The 24,142-nt window shown below is 49.0% G+C and overlaps 1 protein-coding gene across 1 annotated transcript in view; it reads left to right on the forward strand.

The window, feature by feature from the left end:
* Positions 1-5,284: 5,284 nt before the first annotated feature.
* Positions 5,285-24,142, forward strand: part of KIF25 (kinesin family member 25) — a gene marked incomplete at its 5' end in the record, with an annotated part of 29,617 nt that continues 10,759 nt past the window's right edge. The window contains 3 exons of the mRNA XM_081250756.1: positions 5,285-5,377; positions 7,176-7,264; positions 23,469-23,540. Coding sequence (XP_081106882.1) covers positions 5,285-5,377; positions 7,176-7,264; positions 23,469-23,540 — 254 coding nt within the window. The remainder of the gene's footprint in view (positions 5,378-7,175; positions 7,265-23,468; positions 23,541-24,142) is intronic.

Here is a 24,142-nt window from a genome sequence, read left to right on the forward strand (position 1 = left end):
TCTGGTCCCTGTCCTAGCTCGGTCCTGGCTCCACCTTCACGATTCCATGTCCACTGTTCCAAGCATGCGCCTCGGGCCCTCTGACCTGCCCTCCCCCTGCCGCCGGCATTACTTTGCGTGTCCCCCACCTGCCCCCCATGGACAGTGTCACACGGCATCCCTCCCCCCATCACCGCCCAGATGTCTCTGCCGTCTGCCCACCCCCGAAGACGAGAAGTGGGTTCCCGCTAATGAAGTGAGCGCGTATCCCGTATTTCATGTGGCTTTTGAGCTGTGAATCTCAGTGCTGGGTACACGGTAACGCTGTCTTATTATGCAGGTGATGACATGATGGTGGGCGGTATTGGTAGTTTAACCAGGTGTTTTCACTGTACGGGAACATGTGGTTGCAGTTCTGGGGGAGAAACTGTAATGTTTAGTGGCTTATAAGGATGTAGTGTGAGAGCATAAACACCTAAATAAATAGAGTGGGAACCAAACAAAATGAAGCAAACTCCCAAGCTCATTACCTTTGCCCCAGTACCTCGTGGCACCTCCCCAGCAGCGGCTCAGGCCAGAGCCTCCTTCCTGTCCCGTCCCGAGGGTTTGATCCATCCATCTGTCCCCACTGTGACAGTCGGACGTCCAGGCCACCATGGACGGACCTCGGTCCGTAGTCGGAGCGAGCGGTCTGCCTCTTCCTTCCTGTCTCCCCACAGAACACCTGGAGTGATCTGTCTGAACATGGACCTGGGCTAGAAGTCCTCCGCTGGCTCGGCACCGTGCTTCACGGGGCGCAGCTCACGGGTGGAGACGCACGCGCTCGGCCTTGACCCAGCTCTGTTGCGTTGCCCAGGTAGGAAGAATTTCCCCGGAAGTCAGTCTTCATTTACACCATGAATGTTGGTGTTCAGTAGTGAGTGATTATTTTCTGGTGAATTGTGTAAGTCATGCCTGTCAAAATACATCTACTCTGTATTTATTTATTTTTATTGAAGTATAGTTGATTTACAATGTTGTGTTAATTTCTGCTGTACAGCAAAGTGATTCAGTTATACATATATATACATTCTTCTTTTAAAAACATTCTTTTCGATTATGGTTTATCACATTAGATCTACTCTTATGGAATTAAAAGAAGCCTTAATTTTGGGAAGTAAAGCCCCTCCGCGTATTAGATATAGATTTCCCATTCCAAGTGACTGATTTGGCCTTGTTTGTTAAATTATAAAATTGTTACCATTTTTATAATCAATTGTAGATGGAGTTCACTTTGGGAGTTTCTTTCTAAAACTACATAGAAGGCTAAGCCTCAAAACACGATTGGGGTCCTGAGCAAAAATAGAAAGGAAAATGCATTTTGGCCATGAGATGAATTGCTGCATTTACCTGGTCATTGAATTTAATACATCGCAGTTGCTCTCATTTTCATTTCTACGGCAGATGGTAGAAAACTGGTTTGTATGTGTTGATTAAGTGGCACTAATACAGCAGGTCATCAAAGAAAGCAAGTCCTTTTAAACCACGTGCCTTCTGGAAGAAGCTGGAAAACTATCCACCCAATCCACTGGCAGATCTCCAAGGTGGATGCTTTTAAGAGCATTTTTCACCTTTTGTTACAAACAATGTGACCAGGGTAAAGATTAGAAGGACAAAAAAATGATAATTATTACAACAATAGAAACACCCTCTGTAAACAGGATTAATTTGCCCTTAGGGGTGATTTGTTCTCGGTTCCCACCCCTGCCCCGCATGAACTGCTTTAGTATATTTAGAATGGGTTTATATGGAATTAATTCTTCATTCTCTTCCACCTGGGTAAAATTAATCCATCACTGAATAAAGTATATAACTTTATGTGCATTCTGTATAGTAAAAATACTTTAATTCAATTTAATTTTGATGTTTTATGAAAATGTTTCCCAAACATACTAAAGTGATCTCCATTTTATAGCAAGAAAAGACTTAACAAAAGAGACAAAGAACATCTATTTAAGTTCAGTTAAGGTTTCATGAGTTGAGTGTTTGATATTAAACAGTAGCATCTCTGTTCTTTCATTCCATGGACCTGTCCTCAAGCCAAAAATCCTTCAAGTAACTTCAGGAAGAAGAAAGAGTACCTTACGTGTAGGATACTATTTTGTTGCATTGTTGCATTGTTTCCAAAGGTCTCTGGAAACTGTAGTGTTTATGTGCCTGGAATTCCATTGTGCACATTTATATCCCTGGTGTGCATTGTTCTCCCCATGGCTTGTGATCAGTTGGCTTCCAGGGGGTGGTCTGGATAGTAGATTAGAGCTTTGTTCCCAGGAGGGGAGGGCGGGCATCACAGGAAGTAAACAGCAGGTGGAAAAACGTCCTAGGCGAGCTCTTCACCATGGGATGAACTGTGCTTCCTATGGACACGGGTGACAGACTTGATCTTCTTAAATACTCCAACTATGTAAGTATGTAAAATCACATGTGCTGCTTTGTAAAGTGCAAAGCCCAGATCTCCTGGCTCAGAACGTCTGAAGTGAGCCCAGGCACGTCCGTCGCTGAAACCCTCGGCCGGCAACATGCGTGTGTCTGTGATTGAGGACGTCGGCTTTGATAGATTTAGTTCACAATAAGTTCATGTCTGATCGTGTTAAGGCTGTGTCCTTATTTTACAGAAGCTTTGTGGTTATGCTGTGATGATTAGTAATCATAGCCATTGTATTAGTCGTGCACGTTCTTGCTTTGTAGAAGCTGAAACAAGACGCACAGGAGCTTCATTCCTCTTCTCGGGGGCTTTTCAGGAGTTACCGGGGTGAGCGTCGGGACTGTCTTTCTGAGACAGTGTCAGGCAGCACGGCTGCACCACAAGGCTCTGCTAGCTACGTACGACGGGGACCCTGACCAAAGGCAGTGTGCTTCACGCAGAGGCAGGGGCCCTGCAGGTCCGCCAGCCAGCCTGCCTGGAGCGTGGGCGGCCAGCTCCTTCAGCCCCGAGCGCCGGCCCAGCTCACAGGCGGGACTGAGTCCTGGCCTCCCCGGCTTGGGTCTCCCGGCGCCCCACCGACAGAGATGCTCCTTTTCTCTGGGTGATCTCAGGAAGGCCTTCATGACCTTGACCTGCGGCTGGTCCGGGCCCTGTGCGCGAGGGTCCCCTATGTGTGAGGGCTCTGAGAGCCCCGCCCCGCTCACCCAGGATGCATCGTGACCTGAAACTCCTGGACCTCACGCCCGCAGGTGTAACCGCCCCCCACCTGGTGGCGCCCCAGGAATCCTCCGCGTGCTCCCCTGTCCACACCATGGGGCGGGTTGTGAGGATGGGGTGAGCGTCCACAGGCCACCGTCCTGAAATGCGTGTCCTGCTACGAGGCTGACATGTGGCATTTCAAGTGGCCTGGGTGCCAAGGGCCTGGCCCCCAGCGTACTGATTGCGGGGGGTGGTGGAAGGGGGCTGGGGACCCGTCCGGGAGCTGCTCTAACTCGGGGTGGCCCTGCCCCTGCGGCAGTGCGGCAGACACAGGCGCGGCGTCTGGAGCGCTCCCGCACGGCGTGACCAAGCAGTGGCAGCGGGAGCCGACGTGGCCGCACGATGCTCTGCTGGTGGGTGACACGTGTCCTTGGGGCCCGGTCCTCGCTGTGGCCAGAGGAAGAGGGCAGCAGGACCACCGGGGGGTCCCCATGTCCCCTCAGGACAAGAAGGGATGTGATCCGGCCGCCTCCTCCATGGTCCTTCCGGCTCTGTCGGGGTCAGGGCTGGGTCCCCTGGCCAGAGGGACGGTGGCCTGGGCCAGGCCGCTGGGACGCAGTGGCAGGACGTGACCAGCCCAGCACCTGGGGGCCTCCCGACAGGACGGGCTGGGCCGTGGGCGTGAGGTGGGGGGAGGTTTGCAGAGGTGGAGACGCCCGAGCCGGGAACCAGGAGTCGTGTTAAAACTCGAGACACCCCTGAGATGCCCAAGGGCTGCGGCGGGGACCCTGCCTTCCTTCCAGCCCTTGTCACCTGTTTCTCTTCCTGTCCGTCCCCAAGATTGAAGGGTCTCTCTCGCTGACTGTCTTAAAGGGTGTGAGATTTGAGACCCCGTGACGTTTAAAGTTAAGACTCCGGTTTCCATTTACCAACACGAGGAGGCTGAAGGGGATGGCGTGTGACGAATTTGCTTCCACGAGATTTGATGTTTATGGTTGCACTTTGTTTATGGCTGGTCTCTCCACATTCCATTCACCTGGAGCCCCAGAAACCTGCTCTGCCAAGGGTCTCTCCCACTCCCGTGCTAGATGCCCCCTTAGTCGACGGACACGTCTGAGGGCCGTTCTCCTGCTCAGCGCGTGTGCTCAGGTGCCCCAGCACCCTGAACAGCGACTCAGAGCGCGTGCGGCACACGCACCCTGTGCCATGGCCTCTCGGAGCGTTTTCCGACCTGATCGTCACAGCAGCGCTGCCCCTGAGCTGCTGTCCTGATGCAGTGAGACTGAGTGAGGTGCCTTGAGCACCAGAAGCTCTGAGTCAGATGCAGCTCTCACCATCCCGGGCTTCCCGAGGTGGAACCAAGTCCAGTGTGGGGTGATGGCCTGTGGGATCCTAAGGGCCCTAAATGACCTTGGGGCTCGTGGTCTGAGCCCCGTGGCCCCCAGAAAACGTGCAGACACGACTGTCGATCTTCCTCCTGCGGGATCCCAGAGACCCTTAAGAAGCCTTAAGAGCCTGTAAATAAATGGGTGTAATTCATTTATCCAGTTTTCAAACAGTAGGAGAAGCTGTGTCTCGCCACTAGTTGAATAAACTTGCCACAAATCAAGGGCAAGATCTTAGAAGAATTACCGGAAGGATGGCTTCTGAGCACGTGAGGGGAAAAAGTGGTCACTGGAAACTGCAGGGGGTTTTGAGAATAAAAATATTCTCTTGTCCTGGGGCTTCCCTGGTGGTCCAGTAGGTAAGACTCCGCCCTCCCAATGCAGGGGACCCGGGTTTGATCCCTGGTCGGGGAACTAGATCCCACATGCATGCTGCAACTAAGTCTGCACGCTACAACTAAGAGTCCGTGTGCCGCAACCAAGACCCGGCACAGCCAAAATAAATAAATAAATAAATATGTATTTAAAAAAGAATGTATTCTCATTTCCTTTTCTGATATTCAATTTTAAAAATATATAATAGATGTAGAGTGTCTGGTCTTCTACCGGGCACTGGAAAACGTCTTACATAAATAAATAAAATAGAATATTTTATTTATTTATTCTATAAATAAATAAAATAGAATATTTATGGACAGATGTCAGTGTAAGAGCTGAGCACCATCTCTTACGGCGAAGCTCATTTCTCAGCACACGTATGTGGAGGCGGGTGACGCGTGGGGAACACAGTCCCTTCCCACAAGGAGCCCCCGTCCACCTGGCCAGCGATCCAGGCACAGGTGACAACAGGGTGAGGCTCCTAGGGACGTCCTCTGGGCTCTGCCCCTGATCCTTTGGGTCCTAATTACATGTGACTTGATGGAAATAAAAAGGCAGGTTGCTTATGTTTGAAGATACAAGTTTGAAAAGAGTAGATAGCAAATATGTTGAATATCAAAATAGCTCAACAGGTCAGAGCAGCAGCCTCTACTGACTTGTCCCCAAAATGCCAAGTGCACAGGTGCAGGAGAGAGAGTGCCCGCCAGCAATGGTGGCACTGCTTGAGCTGCAGTCAGTTTTTAAGTAGAAATGAACATGTTGGGACTGACATCGTCACCACCATCTGCGCTGTTGTTGCCAGTGGACCCTCTAGCCAACTGCGGCAAAAGCCCAGATGACAAGCTCCCTCTGGGGTCGCTGTCCCTCGCCCTCCAGGCTTCTCCCACCGGCTTCTGGCTGCCCAGGTGCAGATGGCGTGAAGGCGGCCGTCCCCCCCTGGGACGTGGCACCCGTCCCTCCACAGGTGTGATAACCTCCCAGGTCACCGCACGTCACCCATCCATCCACTCTCTCCCAGTTTCCCTTGCCTTGTCCCTCCCCCTCCTTTCCCTAAGTCTCTTCTGTCCTGTGAGTCAGCGCAGGCTTCCCTGCACACACTCCGGATTCTGGCTTGGGGTAGTGGAAGGCTTCTGGCAGGTTTGCCTTCCTGCTGCTATTTCTCCTGCTTTCCCGGGAACGTCTCCATAGCCTGAGGGACGGGGCAGGAGCTGACGGCTCCCCTGGGTGGGTCCAGAGTTCCCTGGGCACCAAGGGCGTAGGGTGCCCGTGGCGACGCTGCTGGCACTGGTCCTTCACGTCCGGGGCTGCCCAGCGAGCTAGTGGCTTGCCCAGCTGCGTAGACAGAAGGATGTATGAGTGCCAGAGAGGGGGGAGCCTCCTTCCTCTCCCCGCCGTTACCCGCAGCTAGAGACGTGCTTCTCGTCCCGGACAGGATGCTTCAGGAAGGACACAAACAGGCTGGGTTGATCTTAGCCGTTTCAGGACGATGGTGGACGCGGCCCAGAGCAGCAAGGGCCGGTGGGGTGAGCAGGGAGTGTGGTGTCTGGAGGGCGCCGAGCAGTTTCCGACAAGCTGGGCTGTGGAAGAGGAAGAGGCTCCTGCAGTATGGCCCCAGAGCTGTCGGAGGGCAACGGGTAAAAGTTGTCAGCGCAGTCCTGGGAGGAGCTGTGGGGCAGTGAATCAGAGCTCGCCCGGGGGGCAGTAACTTCCTCGACATCAGAGCGACCCAGGCACGGCCTGGTGGAAACATAGCCACATCTATGTGGCTAACTCAACACGATCTTGACAGGAATTCATTCCTAAGATCACAAAAGCCTCAGCTTTCTTAGTCCCCAGAATGCAGGGAGGTGCGGCTTCATCTCTGTGCCGGGTGGAGGTTCAGCCCGGTTCTGATTCTTTGTTTCCGTCTCTGCGACATCTCAGCACTGAGACGAGCCCCTCGGAGGGTCCGGATAATGAGCAAAGGTACCACATCTCAGCAACCTTCTGAAATGCCTGAGACATTTAGTGCAGGATTCCGTTAACAGGTATCGTCTTGATACACCCAACCAAGTGTGCCACATGAACAAATTTAAGGATGAACTTTTTTAAAGCTTAAAATAATACGGACACTCACTGCTCCACAGGGCTTTTTTTCACAAGTCAAGGCTTGGTAGGAACTCCAGTGCTCACATCTTGGGGAAACGTTTTTCAGTAGATGCTCTTTGAGGAAATGGTCCATCAGTTCGGTGCGGCTCCTGTGCTCACGGGGAACCTTTTTCTTGTTGTAGGAGCTGAAAGGCAATATCAGAGGTCACTGTCCGATCCGCCCTCTGCTGCCTTTTGATGATGAATCTCATGACCCGGTTTTACAGAACAGGTAATTTGCTTTTGTACCGTGTGTGTGTATGTGTGTGTGCGTGTGTGTGCATTTTAAGGGAAAAAGTATAGAAGTGGCAACAATTTCCCATGCCTCCTATATTCCGGTGCTCTGGGTGAGGTTATCTTTTCTGGATAGAGCTGCTTTGCTAATAATGAATGAGTAGCAGACCCTCTGGAATGTGGCTGAATGTGCCCAAAATATCTGAGCAAGAAAGATAGGTGTCGCAGGGGTTCTGCTGGCCGAGGGCTCAGGCTTCTTTTAGTGATTTGCAGGGCCAGGCACTCGCGGGTCTTTCCCCTCTGTGCGGCGGGGGGCCTCCCTCTGGATTCCCTCCAGAGACCCTTCAGAGGTGCAGGGAGGTCATCAGTGCTGATTTGGCTAATACTTCTGACTTAGAGAAACTTTTGATGGTATTGATGAATAACACAAAACTGTCTGATATTTGTTTACTGGAAAATCATACTGCTAACTTTTCCTTCTTTCCCCAATGAAACAAATCTCCCGTGGACGTCTCCACTCCATGGTCTGACATCTCAACTCCCAACTCCAGGCCCCCTGCCTGTTCCACTTCCCTCTCATCCTGCAGGTTTCCTCTGCTTCCGTCAGGTCAGGCCCGTCAGTGTGTTCACACTGACCGCTAAGTGCTTGTTCCTGCCTCTATAATTTTGCTCATGTTTCTCGTGTTATCTCAGGGCCCTCCCCTTACCCTGTCCAAATTTCACTCTTCTTTAGGGGCCTAGCCCCAGTCACACCTATCTTCATATAATATAATTTAACACTTGACTTTAGAAAGTCTTTAGAAAGCTTGGTCAGTCCTATAGTGTGAAACAAACAATTTGTATCTTTCGAAGGTGATGCAACATTTTTTCCTTCAAGACTTTTATTTTGCTACTTCAGTCCTTAGCATCCTTTGTTGACTGGTCCTGACAATAGGGCACGTCTAGTACAGCTGTGCAATCCAGCAGTCAGTGGTCCTAAAATGTAATGTCTCCGTGAAGGTGCTTTTGGAGTGGTGTTTACAGAGTGCCTTGTCACATTATTAATCTACTTCTGTGCTGCCTGATAAGGTAGCTTCCTGCCACATGTAGTTTTGAGACTTTAAATGAATAAAAGTTAAATAAAATGAGATGTGTAGTTTCTCAGTTGCACTGGCCACATCTCAGGTGCACTGCTGGACAGTTCACTTGGTATGTTTCCATCATCACAAGAAAGCTCTGTCGGACGGCGCTGCCCTGGGCTAATCAACTTCACAAAGATTCACAAGAGGCTTCGTAAACTATTTTTTATGCTCCTATATTATTTACATTCATTTAATTTTAGGTGTTTTTTTTTAATTTTTTTTTTTTTTTTTTTGGCTGCCCTGTGTGGCATGCAGGATCTTAGTTCCCCAACCAGGGATCGAACCCTTGCCCCCTGCAGTGGAAGCACAGCATCTTCACCACTGGACCTCCAGGGAAGTCCCTAATTTTAGTTTTGAAACATGTTGCCTCTTTCCGGATCCATGATTGCCTTCAGATACCTGAGCTCCTGAAGGCGTAGACCTTGGCATAACCTTCCTTCTGTCTCAGTCGCCCCCAAGCTTCTAACCTCAGGCTGTACATTTGGGAGGTATTTAAATATAGACACATGTATCACACAGCACAACTAGGGAATACAAAAATATGAAACAAAGCAGAGGTATGAGAGAAAAAATGCCAAGGGAAGGTAGAAAGGAGGGAGGAGAGATGAAGATAGGAAAAGGATAGACAAATCGAAACCTGGGTGCCAGCAGATGTCAGGGAACAGAAGGGAGGGGCCAGGAAATAACCCCCAGTGCTGGAGAAACAGAGGGACTGCAGAAAGCATTCCATCGTAATGTGTATTTTAAATGTTGTTTCACCCCCTCAGCTCTGTGTCTGGAGGAGTGGTCCACGCAGTGGATGATGTGAGTGAAGTTTCCTAACACATTGTATTTGGAAGCTTTCTATTGGATGGTTCAAATATCCCCACCATTGAGAGTGATTCAGAGATTGAATGAATGTAAAAGAATTTCCTCCTTTATTCATGCTTTCTTAGTTACTGAAGATTGTTTCTGTTTCTTGATTTCTATCAGACGGGAAATTAAAGCGGCATCGGGTGCACTTCCCCACGTGAACCCATAAGGTTCCTCACTTGTAGCTCAGCATGAGGAAAGTCACTTCGCTTTCATTAATTTTCCAGCCCCCAAATCAATCAGTGCACGTGTGAGTGAGTCCTAAAATTTGTAGCATAAGAAAAGAAACACAAGTATAAAACTAATAAAGTTAAGTATGACCTTAGTAGTTTTAAATTTGAAACAGGCATTTCTACTATGAACTCATGATTGTGCTTTCCCTTTAAAACCCACCTGTTTCTTATCTTTATCTCTAGAAAAGGCCTAGAAGTGGCAGTGGGGACCCAGACTGTGGTCGCTAGGTACAGGGCAGTGGGACTCCTTGGGTGGGCACGGGTCCTCGGGTGCCAGAAGGGTTGTGCTGGACAGGAAGTGAAGTGTCAGGACAGTGGTGTCGTGTCAGAGGATGCAGAATCTACTTAGCGGGGCGCCCCCAGACGTCGGATAGAATAATGGAGCTTAGGCAGTGCCTGAAGCAGACTGAAATACACACTCCTGTGAAAACCTTCAGTTCATAGTTATTATTATTTTAAAATCTCATGGATCACCTTGGGAGAGGGCTAGAGCATCAGTCCTTTATTCTAAAAAATGATAAAGAATTAAACATTGTGATGCCTTTTCTGCATTGATGAGGGAAAATTCTTCTTTATTAGGAGAGTGTGGTGAATAAACTCAGACTAGATGATAAAATTAGAAAATCACGATCTGAAACCCTTAATGACTCTAGGTAACGGTCATCAACAGGTGTTAGACCACTAGGGCTGACGGGATCTTTACGGTGGGGGGAGACTTCTGGACCCCCTAAGCACTCTGGTTTCACTGGAAGCAAGCCTCACGGTCATTAGGGGCTAGAGGTGGATGCTGTAGGCCACCCACGGCCTCCGTAACTGAGGCTGCTGCTTTCGGTCAATCTCAGCGTCCATCCACAATCAGCCAAATCAGAATGGGGACAATTCGCAGGACATGATTCCTGTGACTGATGAATAAAGTCAGTAGGCGGCAGTGAGGGCGTGAGGGTGCTGCAGGACAGGGGGCTGACGAGGCCTAGGACCACCGTGGTGGGGCCTCCTTTGAACCTGGTTTGAAGGAGCCACTGCCAAGACATTTTGGAGACAACCAAGGAAAAATTCACACGTATTGGATGGTTTTAACTTTATAAGGTAAGATTAATGGCCTGGTGGTTATATTTTTAAAATAGGTCCTATCAGTTAGATATACAGACTGAAATTAAATGATATGTTGTCTGACATTTAATTAAAAATATGCCAGACAACAGGGAGGCGGGTTGAGTAGGAATATATGTAAAACAAGATTGGCCAAAAGTTAAAGATGCTGGGTGAGGGTTCATTATCCTGCTTCATCCATTTTTGTATATATTTGAAAATCTCCATAAATAAAAGTTTTAAAAGATGTTGGGCTTATACTTAATTCTCTCTTTATTACGACGGTCACAAAATGAATTCGGAAAACATATGAAACGCTAACGTTTTAGTTACTATTGATCATTTTCATTGAACGTGAATGTCCCAGGCCCCCTAGAGGACAGTGACCATTTTGAAGGTGTTTTTGTCTTGTATTGATTACTCTAAGTCCCATCCCTTGTCCACAAGGCCTGTCCTCTGAATCAGTCTTATTATGGTGACACATCGTAAACTTCAGCAACTCTTTTTAAAGTAGTGTCAGTTAATGGATTGATGGCTTTATTTTTTACAAGGAAGCTGTGAAAATTGTTGTAGCTGGTTGTAAACTTCCTTATAAAATGAGTGCTTTAAAAATTCCTTGTTTTTAAGTACGTTTTCTTCGACCACTTTATGCCCGTATGTTTCCTTCAGTACCAGTATTATTGCGGTGAGCAGAAGGAAACCAACTAATCCTCATTATTAAGAGTTTGGGTTAGAAGGGGTCCTGGGGACCATCTTACTACCTCACCCGTAGGTGAAGACACTGAGTATCTGTGGTTAAGTCACTGCCTTTTCTACATTTTCTGAGCTCTGAGGGCATCCTGGTCAATGCGAGGAGCTTTCAGTGGGAGGATATCGGCCCCACCCCTCCCCCTTCCCCCACCCTCCTCCTTCCCCTCCCCACCCCTTTCCCTTCCCCCACCCCTCCCCTCCCCTCCCTCTCCCCCTCCCCCTCCCCCTTCCCCTCTCTGCCCCCAGCACGAGGTGGAGGCTCATCCCTGTTGCTGCGCTTGGTTACATCTTCATCATCCTGATGGGCCCTCCCGTCCCTGTCAAATTTCCACGGAATCTTCAAATTCAGAAGTTTGAGGGTTTAAAAAAATATTTTACCCATCATGATAAGAAAATTTCTTTTGATTGGGGCATTTTGGATTATGTTTTAGAAAATCAGCAGAATCCAAGTTGTTTTTTTAACTTTAATTGACTTGTTTGTTAAAAGACTTCATATCATTAAATCTGCTGAGAACGCAAGTGAACTGTTTTGTGACACTGTAGCTCTTGGCTCCCACGTTGTTTTTATTTCCAAAAGTCTAAAGAGAGTTTGCGTTGGTACTGGGCGTGTAGCACAGCACTTCATCTCGATGTGCAATCGAATTCCACACTTCAGCGTTTTGGATTCAGCCTGTGAATAAAATCAGTCTCAGCTGGAGAGTCCGGGTCCTAGTTCCCAGGGACTGCCGTCAGCGTTACCCGTTTGCGTTTCTCATTTAATTTGCACCCGCTTGCTTGCTAATCAGACTCCTGGCTGGTGTGAGAGCCTTTGGGATGGCTCGCTCGGGCCTCAGACATAAACCTTCTAGGACGAATTCCCGAGTGTCCCTCCAATGGCCTTGAACGCGACAAGCCAGGTGCTGCCTCAGAGCCTCAGCACACGCCCTTCCCTGTCCTGATGCTCCCCCCGCCCACCGGGCTCACCTGCCCACCCTCACAGTAAGCATCACGGGCTCAGGAAGACCTCTCCGGGTGTCCAGTCAAACGAGGACACTCTCATGCAGCCTCACCGTGTCTGTAGTTTTCTTTGAGGTTCTTCATAGTATTTCGTATGATTCTTTTGTTAAATTTGTCTGTATCGCCAGATCTTGAGGCTGGTCCAGGCAGGCTGACGTCTCTTCTGTTCACCTGAAAACGCCACTAGGGGTGTAGCACAGACGCCTCTCCAAACACACTCGCCACGTGAGTGACTAAAAAGATGAAACGCACATTTCTAGCTTGTTCTGTTTCTGGGCAGATTATCCTCAGAGACTGAGATTGTCTTTGCCTATAATTCACTTAACCCAGGTTCACTGTGGGAATGAAAATAATTTCATAAGCTCATAGCACACAGGATAATGTCTCTTAAAAAGCCAGTAAGGGAGTAACACACTACAAACAAATGATAGAGTGATCACACATTGTTCCAGGCAAGTGGGATGAAAGAACGTGCAGATTGAAGTGAGCCTTTCCAGAAGCTGGCTCTTGGGAGGGGCGGCCTCACCAACCACACGCCGATCCAGCCGCCCCCGCCAACCCAGCGTCCCCGTGGCTGGAGCTCGTGGCTGGATCCAGCTTTCACCTGGGCGGGAGCTAGTGCCCCGAGGTCTTGCGGGGCTGGCTCAGCGAAAGGCCGCCTGCCCAGAAGGGACACACTCGGGTGGTCCCGAGTGTCCCCTCCCCAGAGATGCTGCCTCCTCTGTTCTTATGGAGAAGAACCCCCCACAGGGGCCCCACGGGTGCTGGATGAGTGACAGGATGATAGGACAGCTTCCTGACACAGCTCACCCCGTCCTTACGGCAAAGCACCTCACTTCTAGGAGCAGCTTCATTCCGGGGTCAAAACAACGTCACTCTGGAAAACAGTTTCATTTCTGTCATCAGCAAGTGGATTTGAAATCATAGCAAACCAGTATGCCACGGCTCATCCCAGGGCCCTGGAGTGTCTCATCCGCACCGTGACAGAGAGATTTCCATGGAAACGGGCCGAATGTGGGACTCTTGTCACGTTACTTCTCCAGGACGGTTGAAGCTTTGCTCTGTCCTGCTGTAAAGTTCTACGTCTAAAAGGGACTTTGCTAGAATCAAGATTTAGTTTCTCAAATATGAACCATCTTGAGGAATTGAAAATTGTTGTAATACCAAGTATGGCTTTTACAGACTGTGGGCAGAGAAAGACTTGGCTTCTTTTTAAGGTATTACAAGGATTTAAGGAAGAAGTTGTTTCAGTTTCCATCAGTTTACTTCAAACTGATTCTCTGTATTTTACATTTTCTTCTCCTACTGAGTGGTTGTTTTATATCTTTACATCAGATTGACGGAAAGGATCGGTCCCTCATCACCTGTGTTCAGGGACGGACGTTGTTATTCTTCCAGACATTTCGGCCGAGTCTTCTGCACAGCGCTCTGCATACACGTGGCGCGGGCTGTGTTTTATACCAGTTTGTTTCGGGAAATGATCTTCTCTTGCATAATGCCTGTGGAAGTGTTTTCCTTTACTGTAGTGAAAGTTCCTAATATTTTCTTGTTTTATGAAAGAATTTAACCCAAATTTTAGATCTGCAGGCTCAACGAACCATATAATTGTAAGGCCCCTCTAGGACTAGCCTCCACACCAGCGCATTTGACCGACGGCAGACAAGGAGACTTTAAAAAGATAAACGACTTGCTCAAGGTCACATAGCTAGTTGGTAGCAGAACTGGAATTAGCAAAGAGGTTTTATGCCAGTTCTGAAGAAATCTGTGGCTCTTCCTTACCCGGGGATCTTGAAGAACAGAGGAGCCTACACACAGCTGCAGTCGGGAAGCTTCTAGGAGGCCCTGCTCAGCCTTAGGGGATGGCCTGAGGCCACGTGGACACCACAGTCCATGGGCAAGCCCGGTGTTGTCTGGTGTCTTGTCCCCTCATAGCCACTGTGGAAATCTACTGGCATCTATTTTTGAGAATCATTTTCCCTTCTTACCTTTCTAAAAATTGAAGTATAGTTGACTTACAATTATATTAGATACCATATGATCCAGCAATTCCATTCCTTGGTATGGGGAGAGCAAAAACCTAGTTTGAAAACATACCTGCACCCCAGTGTTCAGAGCGGCATCATTTACAATAGTCGAGACATGGAAGCAGCCCGAGTGTCCATCAGCAGGGGAACGGATAAAGAAGACGTGGTATCTGTCTCCACATACAATGGAATGCTGCTCAGCCCTCGTTACCGTGATCCACGCACACACATACACACGTGGAGCTGTGAGAACGGACCTTCCCCCGACCATGTTCCTGATCTCAGAGGGTATGGGAGGACGGCTGGACGTGCAGGAACCCTTGCGCAGGGTCCCCTCTCGGTCACCACCACACTGTGAAAGCAGAAGGATCCAGGAGCTACATAATAACGTGTTAGTAACACACAAAATATTAATAAATCTATTCTTCCAGCTGCTTAAAAAAAACTCCAATAGGAAATGAACATCATCCCTTGTGTTCTCTCATTAGTTTAGCAGTAAAACAGTATTACTTACTATTGCTACATAAGTTAACTTAAAAAGAAGCTTGTTGTGTACCATACATGAGTATCGTGAGCGCTGTGCTTGGAACTAACCCTCTTGGTTGTCGTCAGTGCTACAGCAAGCCTCTTTATTCTGAGGTCATCATAAGAAATGTATTAGCATCCTTTGGCACTTGGTGTCAGGTACCGTACGCGTGGTCTTTGCCTTACAACTGAAGCCAGGCAGCTGTGAGCAGAGGTAGATTTGGGTACGTAGGGAGTGGGTGTCACTTTCCTGGCCCTGAGGAGGACAGGGATGCAAGTGCAGAACCAGCCATGAGTGAAAGGGGTGCTCCGGGCAGAGCCCCAGCCGCCCGTCCTACACGTAGCAGCTGTAAGGTGACAGACATCGTGTTCCCAAAGACGAGAACCAACTAGTGAAGTGGATTTGCCCGTTAGGCAGAAGTTCAGAAACAAGAGGAAGAAAGATGTAAACACCCCCAGCGGCAGGTTGCCCGTCGTTCCGAGCTGAGGTGCACAGGGTGACGGTGGACACGCAGAGCAGTCGATAGATCGAAAGATGGATCACCCACTGGAATCCAGAGCACAGACTAGGAACAGGCTTCCGGAAGGTTCCACACTCACGGGACATGTGGAAAAGTGCCAACAAACCAAGACAGACAACCCGGCTGGGCACCCCCGCTCTGTGCCCTTCACTGGGTGGTCACAGGTCCTGGTGCAAATGGCTTCGGTTTGGTGTCTGTTCTCATGGCCACCCCGGGAGGGGTCCCGCTCCTGCCACGGTCTGCAGCGTGGAAGCACCTGTCTGCTGACTCGTGCTGGTGGTGGGAAGGCCCACATGAGCACTGGACGCTGGGTGAGCCAGTTCCGGGGAGGAGGATGTGTGTGACCCGGCCTGGCTGCTGGGGAACGGGGTGGAGACCGCGTGGACCTGGTAAGACGCGCCCGGTTTCAGATCCTTGTGGTCTGTTGACCGAGGGCACCTCCCCACACACCACGGTTCAGTCTCGCTCGCTTTCAGGTTGAGTCCTTAAGTCTTCTTGGCCTTTGGTTCGCCCCTCTCCTCTCTCCCCTACGGTTTGTCTGTGGAGCAGTCGGGGCCCAGGACCTGGGGGTTTCGCACCGTCCCCGTGATGCTGACGACGTGTCCCTGCTGCCGCTCGACGTGTCCTCTGGGCATCGCGGAGTGGCAGCTGGACCCCAAGGCTTGGCCGGACCGGGTTCAACCCCGAGGGGGAAGGTGGTGGCTCTGGTGGTGGCGTCAACAGCGAGGCTGCAAAACGTGCCAATGTGGTCCTGTCACCTCTCCCTGGAACCTCTGAAGGAGCTGCTTCCCCACGCCCTGGTCCTCCAGCAGCGCCGTCACCCAGGGGCGGTGGGACGACGCGCCACCCTTCCCCGGTTATTGGTCAGCTTTCAAACAAGGAGGTGGTTCCTGGCTTCCTGCAGTGACCACCAGGGAAGTTTTTTGTTGAGCATCATTATGATCTTGTGGATCGGAGTGTATTGGTGGGTTTTCATCCACAGCGGTAGTCCTGGTGTCCGAATCGTCCATCTCTGCCCAACGGGAGCTGCTCCAAGTCCCACCCCATTGGAACTGCCATCTCAGGGAGAACCCTGCTGCTGTTGTGGGTTCACCGCGACCTCACGTCCAGCCACCACCTCCCCACCTGCTCGGGGTCTGCAGGTCACTCACTTTTATAGTAAATATCGTGGGTCTTTCGTTTTACCATCTGGTCGCTCTGTTTTTTAATGTGGAGATTTAGGGTGATTCAAAGTCTGTGCTTGCATATTTATTTTAATAATGTCCAAACTTCTCTGAATCCATCACCCGGTATGGACCTGTCTGTATTGGCTCGCAAGAAGTCATTGGTTGCTTTTAGCTGTATTCTGCGGGGGACTGAGTTTTTATACTCAGCTTGGCTTTGCGGAGACTTATCCATACCAGTGCAGGTGCCCAGCAAAGGCGCAGTGACACGATGGAGGCCGTCTTCTATGGGCCTTGGTACTGGACGTCCCCTCCTAGGAGGGGATCATCGCTCTAGGTCTGCAAACTCAGGGCCTGTCACAGGAGAAGGACATGCATCCCCAAAGGTGGTGACGAGTGCTGACTGCAGCGAAGGGAGGACTCCGATATCTGCTGTGACGTCACACAGCGCTCCGCCCCGCCCCCGGGAAGGTGGAGGCTAACTTTCCCTGTTGCACGTGGACCAGGGCATGACTGAGGCCCGCTGACCTTGGGGAGGGAGGTTTCCGAGGCTCAGAAAATGCTGAGACAGCCTGAGAGAGGCAGGGTTTGGGGAGAACCTGCAGGGGAACCAGAGGCCTGGGCTTTCCTTCTGAATGTGGTTCACTTACCTCCGCTTGGCCTCAGATTTCTTTCTGGAAAATGTAGGATTTGGATTAAAGTTTACTTTTAGCTCTAAAACTCGATGACTGAGTTGATGGCAAAGAATTTTATGCCCCAGATGCTTTGAAAGCTTCCTAGGGAATTGGATACAAATAAGAAAATAGACGATAAAGCAGCTCAGCATAAGGGAAATAACCTTCATTGATTACTGGCTCTGAGCCAGGCACCCCTGTTGTGTTACCCCATCTGAGCCATTCCGTGAGGCGGAGGCTGTAAGTGAGTTCTGGAGACCAACCCCGGTGTCCGGACCCATGGCTCTGCACAGCCCAGGTGCATCCTGAAAGGAAGGATCTCTAGCGGTCAAAAGCCTGAGGATTTTGATAAAAGGGAGTTACTCTAAAAGGCCAAGGGAAAGACTCTTGTTTGTTTGTGGGATGTGCACAGGCAGGGAGAACATTGAAGCTGTGTTTGGAAGATTAAGCTCTGCTCTTGGAATCATCTCAGACGTTGTTTAAAATCTAGTGATCGTACTGTGAGATGACATTCTAAACGGCTGTAGGGAGATTTTGGATTCAGGCTTGTTTTTATGGCTTTGTATGTTCCTCATATGGTGTCCCTTGAGCTTTTGGGTGAGACACTGTAAACCTTAGCATTTTTCGCTTGTGTTTCTTTATGGTTAAAACGTAGGCGTTTGAGGACATCAGTAAAACCCTTTGGGGTGTGTGTTCCGGGCAGTTCATCCTCAGGGTTACATTTTGGCCTGATGTTAAAAGAGCGGCCCCATAATCAGGCAACAGAAAAAGGAAAATATGTCCCGGGGGTGGTGGGTGGAGGGGGCGGGACCCGGGCTGGCGGACAGATTCCAGGTCCAGGAGCCGCAGTCGCGGCCCGGGCCTCTCCCCTGCGTCAGAGCCTCGGTCCTGGCGAGCGTCTGAGCTCTCCTCCCCCACTTTCCTCCAGAGTCTGGGAGCGGGAAGGATGTAAGAGTTCCTTCCGCCCTAGGGGACATCGCTGGCGTCATATCTGGATTACACCTCCTGAAACAGATTCTGGCGTCCAATGAGGGCTCCATGGAGAGACAATGTCTCAGTCAGTGACTCCCCTGGTAAGTGGGTTAGAACCCAGGCACCCACACCTCCGTGTGTCCATCAGAGGAGGCCATCTCGGCGGCTGTGCCATGGTCGAAGGCCCGCATCACAGAGACCACCTCTCCCTCACTGCTGAAGCCGCCGTGACTGGTGTCCACCCCCATCCGCCCTACTGAAGGGACTCAGGGTGCCCATTATGCTAGCAGAGGACTTCCCAGGACATATCCAATGGGTCACTTGCCATCAGGACCTAAGTGACCCCATGGTGACACACTCTGGGTCACTCGTTCCTCCTCAAACCTCTCTCTCCAGCCCCAGTGACTTCATCCACTCCCTCCTTGTTTAATTTACATTTTGGAAATACCTCCATGGGAGCAATGTCAAGAGTATGCTAGAAGGGCCGTAGGCTTGGGACAGAGTGACCAGCTGGGGGATGGTCAGGGGCCGTTGCATCAGCCTGGGTGGTGGACGAACGGGTCCCTTAGCAGGTGTGGAGAAAGGGGACCAATCACGATGCTTCAGATGAAGTCAAGGCTGAGTCAACAACCGCATGCGGCCAAGGAATGATTCCCGGAGCATCTTACCTCTGATGCTGAGACAGCAAAGGGTCACCTCTCTGGGGATACCAGCACTTAGCACCAGGAGACCCTGCAGTGTCCAAATGTGGCCGCATCCACTCCCACAGCTGCCCGTGGCCGAGCTCTCAACAGAGGAGGAGATGGCGGCGGGGCCACTGCAGGCGGGGAAGGCGCCAGTGGTCACCCGCCCCGTCTGGGGATCGGGGAGGGGGCACCAGCTCCGTCAGCTGAGACGGGAGCATCCTCTTTGGTGGGCGTCTCAGTGGCCATGCACAGGGTTCAGGTTGAAGGGGAGGGTCCTCACTGTGGAGCTTGGGCTGAGCCCAAAGAGGAAGGAAGGAATGTGTGTAACTTGCTGTACAACTAGGTGAGAGGAAAAACTGAAATTTAACTCCACACTCAGGGCTGATTCTGGAGTCTCGGGACTCAGGATCAGCTGACTTTACAGGTGGTGGAGCATGTGGGTCTTAGCAAACCACACGCTGTTTATTTTCTAACAGCTTTTTATGGAAGTAGTAAATGTCACAATATTTTATTTCAGTTCTGAAGGAAAATCTCAACTGTTTCAGCACTTAACTCCTTTTTAAAAGTAAATGTGGGTGCAGGGGAAAGCACAGGCTTTACCACTTGGGAAACTATAAATGGCTCCATGGTCAGAAGAAAGTGGTCTTGTAAGCAGAATAAAATATTATTATTTTTTTAAAAAAAGCAAACTAAAAGTAACAGGATTTGACCCAAAATGCAATGGGAAAAATAAGTCACTTTTATTGTTTTGAGTATAATTTGTGTATCGGGCAGCTGGAGGCCTCTTGGCTGTGTTCTTTTACTGTGTGTGGTTAGGCCGTGATGTATCTACCAACATATTTGTAGTCATTTCTACGTGTAGTCGTTCAAGTTCAAGTGTTGACTGACCCCCGGTTATGGGCAAGACACCCTATTAGGTACGACGGGCACAGGTAAGGCGAAGATAGTCCCCACGGTCAAAGCTGCATGTGGGGACCGTGCCGGGGAGCCCAGGACGCAGGGCTGAGCACAGAGATGCAGGTACGCTGGCCACTGTGTCTCCACAGTCAGCTGGCCGAGAGCAGCCAGGGAGAGAAGGAGAGAAAGGGCCGTCCTCCCCTGGCCACCTGGGCCTGCCTTTCCTCTACCTGCTTAGCTCACCTGTCAGAACCCGCTTCCCCATTGCTCCCCCGGGGGCCCGTTGTCGGCCTTCGGATGGCTGCCGGCTGTGGCGAGAAATGACATCTCTCCATGGCTTCCCTTCTGAGTCAGACCCCATGTCCTTTCACATGGTTGAGTTAGGTGCATTTCTTTTTTTTCTGTGAACTCTTCATATCTCTAGCTGTTTTCCTATAAAAATATAGAAAGGATTTCTAATAGAAGGAATATATAAGAAATTTAAGGAATATAAGGGATACTCTTTCTATTATACTTTAAATTTTTACTTCTCTATTTTTAGGGGCACTTGATATATTAGGGAAATCAAGCTTTTGTCAGTGGTTGAAGTTGCAGCTATTTTCCCTAGTTTGTCACTTGTATTTTTTTCTTTGCTTCTGATATCTTTCAGCCATGCAAAAGTCTTTTATTCCCCTTTAACATAACTGTAGTTACAAAGGCTGCCAGGTAATAGACAAATATACCTGTGTGCTTTAGTAGTTGTGGTGACCCGGTTTCTTACATTAATCAAATCTCATGACCCATTTGGAATGAACCGTATGAGGAATGGTTCCAGTTTTATTTTTTCATGTGTCTATCCAGTTACCTCAGTACCACGCATTAAAACACGTCTTTTCCCCTAACCTGGGATGTCCCCTTTATCGGAGAGTATGCTGCTCTTTGCAGTTGTATCTGTTTCTGAATTTTCTCTTCTGCCCCAGGGTCTGTCTATTCACCACGTGCCCTGACCATGCTCCCCGAAGCGTGGGCTTCACCACAAGCTCCACGTCCCCACTGCTCTTGCCCCAGGGTTTTCCTCTCTGTTCTGCTCTTTGATTTTGCTAAATAAGTTTTATAATCAAATTGTCTAGCTTCAGAAAAACACTGAGAGTATATGTGGTATTTTGGGGGCATTCAGCTCAGTTTACAAGCTGCTTTGGAAAAACTAACATCTTCATGTTGGGACTTCATATCCAAGGACATGGTGCTGCATACTTTTTCATTCATTGAGTTGAATTATGTGTCTTTCAGGAGTGGCTTATGGTTTTCTTCATAAAAGATTTAGACATTTCTTATTAAAATCTACACCTTGGTTTTTTATTTTCTTTTTTCCTGTCATGTATACAGTCTTTCTTCCATTATATCAGGGAACTCATTTTGTTTGTATATATGAATGTTATTGGGCTTTGTACATGAATTGTACAACCTGCTACTTTACTAAATTCTGTTGTTGATTTGGTAATTTTCTTCATCATTTGGCTTTGGATTGCCCAGATATCCGGCCATATCATCTCTAAGCAGTCAGTGGTTCCATCTGCTTTGTGATCCTCATGTCCCAAGTTAGCTAACAAGGACTTGGTACCATGTTGAGTAGTGGTACAGTGGCAGACCTGCCACCTTTTCTTCCTGTTGTTGAGAAAGGCTCCAGTGTCTCTTTAAGTAAGATGTTCATAAAGCCTAAAATATTTACTATTCAGAAAAAGTTTGCTACTCCTGAATATCTATGAAGACATTCAACCAGCTGCAATGATTCTTAAAAACTGACAGGAAGGGCTTCCCTGGTGGTGCAGTGGGTAAGAATCCACCTGCCAATGCAGGGGACATGGGTTCGAGCCCTGGTCTGGGAAGATCCTACATGCCACGGAGCAACTAAGCCCCGTGCACCACAACTACTGAGGCTGCACTCTAGAGCCCGCGAGCCACAACTACTGAGTCCACGTGCCACAACTACTGAAGCCCACGCGCCTAGAGCCCATGCTCTGCAACAAGAGAAGCCACCGCAATGAGAAGTCCGCGCACAGCAACGAGGACCCAGCACAGCCAAAAATAAAGTAAATAAAAAGTAAAATAAAATAAAATAAATTAACTTAAAAAAACTGACAGGAAAAATAAACTTATTAGAGAACTGGAGAAATGTGTACACTACCCTCATCTTGGATGATATAAAGGAATTACTGTTAATTTGTAAAAGCGTGACAATGGTAACACTGCGATGATTTTTAGGAGTCATCATCCCTTAGAGATGCATACAGAACGTTTACGGACGAGCTGGGCCTGAGGTCAGTTTCAGAGGGCTCCGGGGTGGTGTGGCTGTTCGGTGAGGCTGGGGACAGTCGGTGGTTGTAGGAGCTGGTGGTGCACAGATTGGACTCATTCACTGTTCTTCCTGCTTTTGTATTTTGGTGGGACTTTTTTGGTGAAAAGTTAATTTAAGAGTTCAGCCCTGTCCCTCTTGTTGTAAATGTCCTCCTCGGCGACTTCCCTGGCAGTCTGGTGGTTAGGACTCCACGCTTCCACTGCGGGGGGCGCGGGTTCAATCCCTGGTCAGGAACTAAGATCCCGCATGCCACGTGGCGTGGCAAAAAAAAAAAAAAAGCCCTCCTCATCATGTATAATAAGCAGCATTGTATAAGGAAGGCCCTTCAAGTTTAAAATCAGTCCTGCTTCTAGACATGATCTGGCTCAGCTGAGCATTAAGACACATTTTGAAAATGAAAGAAAAGTTTGGTTCCAGTTAAGTAAAAACCTGTATTTCAGAAAACTAAGCTTAAAATCTAAGTATATTCGATTCACACATGACACGCTGTGGCTTTGTCAGCAATGGGCGGCCCATCGCTGCCTCTGCCCTTGGGGCGTTGTTCCCATCTTGTTTCACGCTGCAATGAGCCATGGTTTCTGGAAGCCACTTCCTACTTGGGTTTGTTTGTACATGTTTATAAACACACAGACTGTCCCTGTCATAGCCGACATTCCAGTCCCATTTTGTGTATTAATGCTCGGCTGAACCAACCTGGGGCCTAGGAGAACAATACTTTTAAGAGCTTGAACATAAAAATTCAGTATTACACGTCACATATTGCCGGAGTATGAGCTTTACATCCTTGTTGTTGGCCCCACTTAAGTGGAACTCATTTAGTTATGGGATAATTATATGGTATCCTTTCTTTTTTTCTTGCTTGCTTTTTCTTTCTGCTTTGCAAGCATTTATAACTTTGCTTATGCTTATTACATTTTTACAGCAGAGGAAACAATTTTGATTCTTTCTTAACCTCTGTTAGCTTGAAAAGTAATAAAATTAATCTTTCATTGTTTAAAAATGTATGAATCTTGGGCTTCCCTGGTGGCGCAGTGGTTGAGAGTCCGCCTGCCGATGCAGGGGACACGGGTTCGTGCCCCGGTCCGGGAAGATCCCACATGCCGCAGAGCAGCTGGGCCCGTGAGCCATGGCTGCTGAGCCTGCGCGTCCGGAGCCTGTGCTCCGCAGCGGGAGAGGCCACAACAGTGAGAGGCCCGCGTACCGCAAAAAAAAAAAATAAAAAAATAAAAAGTATGAATCTTGACTGTGTTGGGGTTCACGTGAGAAGTACACAAGGGTATTTTGTTTCTCAGGTTTCTGTATTTGGATAGTAATGTACATATCTTTTTCTTCCAAGAATGCATCATTTTCACTTTGCCTCTCAGAGTTTATGGTCCAGCAGAACCTCAGAACATGGTGTTTGAGGATGTGTGTCCCCTTCTGACGTCCTTAGATGGGTGAGTTAAAATATTTCTGAGGCCAATTAACACAGCTACATGTAGATGTAAGTAGATTTCATTCATGCTACACACGAGAGTTGAACATGAGCATCTGAGCCTTTCATGTACGTGTAGAGCAGACCCACAGCCCAGCCTCCACAGCCCTTCTCCTAGGAGGAGGCGTAAACGCGATCTGAGGAATAATTGTTAAAGGAACACATATGCCTTGGGTCCAGATGATCATTCAGTTGCATCACGTGCTGCCTTAAGACTGAGATGGCAACAGCCTTCTTCTCTCTGGGATTCTTTGTACGTTTCAGGCTCTTCTAAAGTCTGTTAACAATGTTGACACTAGATCAAGGGCTCATCCCTGTGGGAAGGAGCCTTTCCCCATGGAGACTACTACTGGTTTCCAAGGCAGTGGCCATGACCTAGGAATAAGGGTCACTTTTCAGCAGTAAAGTGCACAGCTCTGTTGACTTAACTGACACACAATAAGCCAAGACTTTCCACTTTGGGGTATTTTGAAGAATCTCGGTTTGGCAGAGAAGTTGACATCAAGCGTCCTGAAGGAGATGCATTTGTGTTTGTCCAGCACAGCCAAATCCAACAAAATGGGA

Source organism: Mesoplodon bidens (assembly GCF_964165515.1).
Source record: "Mesoplodon bidens genome assembly, chromosome: 12".
Lineage (NCBI taxonomy): Eukaryota > Metazoa > Chordata > Mammalia > Artiodactyla > Ziphiidae > Mesoplodon > Mesoplodon bidens.